Below are 6,921 nucleotides of genomic sequence, written 5' to 3'. Positions count from 1 at the left end.
CCTCGTCCATCCACGGGATCCATAGCGGGATAAAAAAAAAACAGCGGAACAACACGACGAGTCCTAAAAACAACGCGACGAGTGCAAGCGTCCACGCGCCAAATTTCTAAAATTTGGAGACACAGGGCGCGAGAAAGCGGGAAGGCCGATCTCGAGGCTCGGACTGGACATCGCCATCTGCCGTCGATTTTCCGCAAATTCTCGGCAAATTTCGATCACCGCCACCGTTTTCGACCACCGCAATTCACCGCGTCACGAGTGGCCGATTTCCAAGTGGATCCCGTCCTCTATCGTCCATTTTTCGAGGCGTAGTGGTAGTAATAATAGTAGTAGTAGTAGTAGTAGTAGTGGTAATAGTGGTAATAGTAGTAGTGGTGGTGATGGCAGTAGATTTCTAGATCGTGGTCCTAGGTATTAGCAAATCGATTTGTCCGCTTGGCACGTCCCCTCGGATCTGGCGAGGAACAGTTTCCCGTTAGCACAGGCACACAACTGATAGATGGTCGTGTCTCTTTGGCTCTGGTGAGGAGAGGACCCTGTCCTCGGTGAATGCTGCTGCTGCTGCTGTTGCTGTTGCTCCCTGGACGAGTGGCCTTGGCTCGGGCTGGCCGTCTTCAACCCTTTCATGAACAGAGTCTTCGCCTCCAGCTTGATCGCTCCGTGCACGCTCTCGAGTTTCAGATCCGTTAGACAGGAAGCCGAGATCTCGTTCGCCCACGACTCGATTGCCACTTGTTGGGGGGCGCTGATCTTCAGGGATCTGGTCGCTGATTCCAATCTGTGGAAACAATTATTTTCACGCGCGTAAGATGCAATTTTTATCGAAAGTTTTTTAAAGCGATGCTTCTATCGTGCTTTCAATCAATTCAATCAGTTAATGATCATTTCTATGAGTTATTTTATATATATATATTTTTTCTATTAAAATATATAATTTCGAGAGGATGAAATCACGATTCTTAAAGTATTTTTGTTTTTTAAAATACAAATTTCTGGTCGTAGGACGAGATAGAACGAAATTTTAATCAACTATGAAATAATTAAGTTTCAATTAATCCATCCCGCGTGTGAAAAATATTTCCATCGCGAAGTTGTGCGCAAAATATGAAAGAAAAAAAAAATGATGATGAAATTTTGGAAATTGATTTCACGCGCACAAAGTAATTTTCTCATCGAAAAAATAAATTGCTCTATATATGCATAACCCATTACACGCTCTACGTACACGCGAAATTTCATCAAAATCACATTTTTCAAAATAAGCTTCCTTTTCTAAAAGAGGCAAATAAATAAATACTTTTGCGACCGACTGTATCTCATCGATATTGATCTCTTTGAGTATTTGGGAAAAAAAAAAAAAAAAAAAAAGAAAAACGATGAAAAATGCAATCCACTCCCAGTTAACCAATTTCCTAAATAAAAAAAAAAAAAAATATTCCCTCTCGAATTTCATTCATTTTCAATCAACTACCCAGGAAACGCGAAGGAAGAGACAAGTTATTAATAATAATAATACGAAGAAGTGGACAAAATCTCGAGCTTCTCGAAGATGCAGTTGCAAGGGATAAATAGGGATCGAAAATTCGCAATATCGCGCGACGAAATAATACGGCAACTAGCCGACTTGCAACGTCAGGTTTGCAATAATCGATCCTTCTTTTCTAGAAGAAAGTGGTAGAGCACCTTTCTCGATCGTTCTCTCCAATACCCCTNTCAACCCCCCCACCACCCGTCATCGTCGTCGACCCATTGCTCGCAGCCTCCAAACCCGTTTCGGATCCTCCTCCGGTATTTCATATCTGGCATAAATCCAATCCTATGAATATAATTTTCCGCGCGAGCAAAGTTTTATTGTAATCGTAAATCCGTCTGTAAATTGGCCGACACTATCAATAACCGCGCTTCCATATCCGCTTCGATCCCTCCCTAAACTTCCGTACCTGTAATACGCCATATTCTTGCTAATATAACGCAACGAACTGACTGGTTTCCCTCGCGATAAATCGAAGGAATCGATGTTTCGAAATCACTCGAATATGACAATACAGGCTTAAGGAGCGCTCGTGGTTGGCAATATAAAAATTTGATATTGGAAGGATCCTCGAAGATTCGTGGATTACTTTTCCGTTGTTAAATCGATCGAAGGAGACTGCATACGCAAGGAGATTAAATTTTTGCAAATTAAGAATGCAAATTGCACGATGAGGATGTTTCGAGGGACGTTTGTGGGGACGAATAGGGGCGAGTTTTTGCGCCTCCTCCACGAATTTAGTTCTTATTGGATAGCAACAAGTTTAATCGCGTCGCGCGTAAAACGACGGTGAATAAGAACGGTTTACGAGGCTTTTGTCAACCAGCATTCCCATCGATTACACGATTTCACACCGAACCCGCCCGCCGCTATATATTTAAACGTGTTACCGCGAAGTTTAATCCCACGCGAGTGTCGGTCGCAGTCGGTATCCGACTCGATTATTTATAGCCGGTCACGGGGCTACAAGGAAAGTTGATTGGAATATCGAAACGCTATTTATATCGACGCCCTGTATATCGGGGATGATTATCGGGGATGGATGGAGAAAGCTGATGGAAAATTCAGCGCTCGGGTGGTCGGAACTGGGTCGAAGTCACTTTTAGAAACTTCTGAAATAAATGTGGGGCGCACAAAAGTGACTAGTTCGAACAAAATCTCGATTGTGTACTCTAGTTAACTTGTTCTATCATTTAAGTATATTATCTTCGATGATGATACGTTTAAGAAAATTGTTTATATTTTCATACGATCTTTCTATCTTCCTTCAAGTTGATTCTTTTTTTCTACTTTGTAATAATTGTTAATCTTCAATATTACCAAGAATCGTTTTATAAGGAATTATTTACTTTCAAACATTTCACGAAGGAATTGATGGGATGGAAAGCTCTCGAAGAGGAATCTTCCACGTTTTCTTCACTATTTTTATGCCCCCTTCAGATTCGAGGAAATCTGCTCTTATTATATTCGTAGCGAGGAGCGAGATATATCTGGTTTTTCTTTCTTTCTTCCTTTCTTTCTTTCTTTCTTCTCGCGATTACCTGAGGCCACGGCCAGATTCCCCTCTGACCAGAGGCGTTTGAACGCTGCCCTGGAAAACGGCACCCCCGTCGCCGGTCACCTTCAACATCTCCGCCCCGACCACCACCTGCTCCCTGTCCACCGAGAAGAGAATTCCTCCTTGAGGGTCGGTTATCCGGAAGCCTCTCGACACGCAGTCCACACGATCCTCGCCTGTAAAGTGGACAAAAGACACTCCGTCTGCCATTTTCCGTCTCGAGCCGAGGATTGAATGAGTAAACGGGCGGGCGAGAAGAAAAAGAAAAAGAAAAAAAAAAAAAGAAGGAAAATATCTTCGTTCGTGGAGAACGTTCGAAGTTCGTTAAATCTCGTGGAATTGGAAATCACGTTTTTTCGTATCTCTACAACGGAATGTAATGGAGAGTTTAAGTTTCGTCGTGTTATTCGTGACACGGAACGAATCTTCCGTTTACTTATTTATTGTACGTGCTTCGAATCGACGTGCTTTAAATCGCCCCGAAGAACGAGCAATTAATTCGAATCGTTTCGTGTCGTTGCACGTGTATATATACGTGTATAAGTGTAGCATTTATTTGAATATTTGTGTTTGGGGAGGGGGGAATATATAATACGTAAATGTGTAAGAATTTTTTTTTCTTTTTTCGTTTAAGACACTTTTAGATAGTCGAAGATGTTATTTCCTTTCGGGGGAGAAATTGAACGACTTTTGCTCGAGATTTTTTTTTCGAAATTTTAATCGCCGTCGACGTTAATACGCCGGAACTTTCGACGATTTAACTTTAAAGTTACAAACGTGACTGAAACGTTCATCTTCATTAACGACGCGTTGTATGTTGTATGCCATCGATATCTGATCCTTTTGTTTTCCACGAGGAAAATAGTCGGTGACATTAAAAGGAAAGGAAAAAAAAAAAAAATTGGCGGAAAAAAAGCGAAATAAAAAGAAATATTCGTCCATCTTGAAAGGGAACGGGATTTCGAAGAGAATTACTTCGCGATCCTGTAAAGTCTTTCGCAAACCCGTGTAAATTCCGTTTTTTCATAGGATTTTTTTCATCTCTCCACAGAGCTACTGATGCTTTTTGGCTTTTTTTTTTTTTTTTTCTTTTTTCGTTTTTCCTCGAGGATTTCAAGCCTCGAAAAACCTACAATTTCACCCACCCAACTTTTCTACATTTCGATTAAATACCAACCGTGAATTACAAACATTTCGCGATTCGAATTAACTTCGACCACAAATTTAAACTCGTCCCCTCCCTCCCCCTCCCCTAGATTCGATCGGAGAGCTCTAACAATTGGCGATCGCACAAAACACAACGAAAGAACGATCTCGAAAATCGGATATCGTTATATCGAGAATTCGTTTCCAATTCTGATATTATCGTCCGTTCATTATTTTTTAACCGCAAAAAAAAAAAAAAAAAAAAAAAAAAAAAAAAGAACCGAATCGATCCGCATTTCGATCGAACCACGAACATTGGGGGAAAAAAAACATTGGACATTGGAAAATGGATATGTTACACTCTTACCAACTGTGAATCGGGCGAGCAATCGGCCATCGCGCGACCTGGCCGACGCCGTGAAGTTGTTCCACGACTCGAGAACCAGATTCTTCCCCCGTCTGGATCTGAGGCTGGAGGCCACCAGGGCATCCAGAACGGCGGCCTGACCTCTGAGCTCGATCCCTCCGGGCACCACCTTCAGGGAGCCGATTCCCTCCTGAAAGGAGAGGAAATGACTGTCAGGAAATAAACGAGCCTCTCTGTGTCGGCTCTCCCTTTCTGGGTCGGGATAGATCGTCGAAGGAATAAGGAGAGGAGGCCGTAGGCCTCCCCCGCGTTAAAATTCGTTCGCCTCGCCGATTTTAACTGCGCTTCCGTTTCCTTTCCTCTCTCTCTCTCCCCCTCTCCCTCCCCCATTCCTTATTTTTATTTTCCCAACATTTTTATCCCACGAACGAATGAATAAGAGATATATTTTGATATACTTCCGCGCCATGATTCAACAGCACGAAAATTAAATACCACCGACCGACATTATTGCCGTTTCAGACGGTTGAATAATAAATGCTGTGATGAGCTACGGGGGCCCCGCTCCTACGCGCCACAAATCCCTCCCCCTCCTCCCTTTGCCATTGTGATCGCGGGGGGTTCGTTTGAAATATTTCCCGCATAATATTGGAACAGTGGCGCGGGCAGAATTTTATTTCGACGGTGGCTGTTATACTGGTATCGAGCTGGTGCTTAAAAGAAGGAAAACGCTATAACGTGTGACGAACCGAGGAATGCGTTATGAGCCGAACATATCGCGCGCGCATACTTGAGACCCAGGCATACCAAAGCCACCTAAACAAACTTGGTTGGCAACGTGGTTCACGGTATATTTAAAAACTTAGCGCTTAGTTTTTCGCGAGCGGAGGAATTTCGTCGAATATGTTTTCCTCTTCTTTATTTTTCGTCTATTTAGACTTACTTTGCGCCTCGACAGCAACTCTTTTTTAACACTCTTTTGAATTCGAATCGTAGAAGCGTGCAGTGCAGATTCCACAGCTATCGTGAGTTAAATAAATTTTGAATCTCAACAGATATAATACAGTATTTTTTTTAGTAAAAGTGACTTCCTTTGCAGAATTTTTATACGAGAGGAGAATACGTCATTGCAATTGTTAGATTGAAGAAAAGAGATGTGTCATCAAGCAGTTTCTAGCAGTGGCTGTAGGTCGTCTGACACCTAGTCATTCACAATGCTCTCTTCTTACAATTATTATTAATTTAATCATGAGCGAAAAAGAGGAATTTTTCGTCTATTTAAACTTACTTTTCGTATCTTTTAACTCTTTCGAATTCGAATCATAGAAGAGTGTAGTACACATTCTAAAACTATACATTTTGAATCTCAATAGTGAATACACTACTAAAAATGATTCAAATTTCTTAGCGAATTTAATAACGAGCGAAAAAGAGGAATTTTTCGTCTATTTAAACTTACTTTTCGTATCTTTTAACTCTTTCGAATTCGAATCATAGAAGCGTGCAGTACAGATTCCAAAACTAAATTTTAATTTTGAATCTCAAAACAGAAATCTCAGATATACAGTGAATGCACTATTCCTTCTAAAAATGACTCAAATTCTCTAGCAGCGAATTTTCACACGAGGAAAACACGCCACTGCAATCGTTAGATTAGACACCAAATTTCTATTAATAGCAATTGACCCGCGATCAACTGGATCATTCACCTTATCTCTTCTTGCGATCGTTATTAATTTAAATACGAGCGAAGAAGACGAATTTCCAATCTGTGGGTATCGTTAATTTCATATTTGAACCCATAAACACCAAATATTCTTCCGCGTACGCGTTCCATCCCCCTTTCGAGCGCCGCTTCATTTTCCACCCCTGCGAAAATTCAATTTCGCGTTACATTAATTGCACGCCGACGTCGAGCGTTGCGTCTCCACGCTCTTTGTCCCTCGTGTTTTTTTTTTTTTTTTTCCTTTTTTTTTTTTCCAAACCGTTCCAGAGGCCTGTCTATCGTGATCGACGATTCGTTTTTTACGTCGATCGAAAGTGGAACGCCCGACGAACTCTCGCGGTAATTGCGTTTCAAGCGTTTCGACCGACTTCGAGGCTTATCGTCTCTTGGAATAGATAGACAGAGATAGAGATAGATAAAGAGATGAGAGAGAGAGAGAGAGGAGAGATTGCTGGAACTTGAGCGACGAAAAATTCATCCTTTTTTTTCCCTCGCCTCTGTCCCCCTGTACACTTCGTATACACGTGTTGTACACCGTACAAAGTCGTCTCTCTACATTGGTTTCCGATGATTAGCCACTCGATTGGAAGCAA

The 6,921-nt window shown here is 41.7% G+C and overlaps 1 protein-coding gene across 6 annotated transcripts in view; it reads right to left on the bottom strand.

The window, feature by feature from the left end:
* Positions 1–306: 306 nt before the first annotated feature.
* Positions 307–6,921, bottom strand: part of LOC102678805 (zeta-sarcoglycan) — a 233,010-nt gene continuing 226,395 nt past the window's right edge. For 3 of the 6 annotated variants that reach the window (XM_006615117.2, XM_006615116.2, XM_031510214.1), the window contains 3 exons: positions 4,603–4,792; positions 3,073–3,265; positions 307–778 (listed from right to left, as the gene is read on the bottom strand). In XM_006615117.2, coding sequence (XP_006615180.1) covers positions 415–778; positions 3,073–3,265; positions 4,603–4,792 — 747 coding nt within the window. In that variant the 3' untranslated portion in view covers positions 307–414. The remainder of the gene's footprint in view (positions 779–3,072; positions 3,266–4,602; positions 4,793–6,921) is intronic. The other 3 variants (XM_006615119.2, XM_006615118.2, XM_031510215.1) reach the window with 1 other exon arrangement.

Source organism: Apis dorsata, unplaced genomic scaffold, assembly GCF_000469605.1.
Source record: "Apis dorsata unplaced genomic scaffold, Apis dorsata 1.3 scaffold_217, whole genome shotgun sequence".
NCBI lineage: Eukaryota > Metazoa > Arthropoda > Insecta > Hymenoptera > Apidae > Apis > Apis dorsata.
This window is presented reverse-complemented; position numbering and strand designations above follow the sequence as displayed.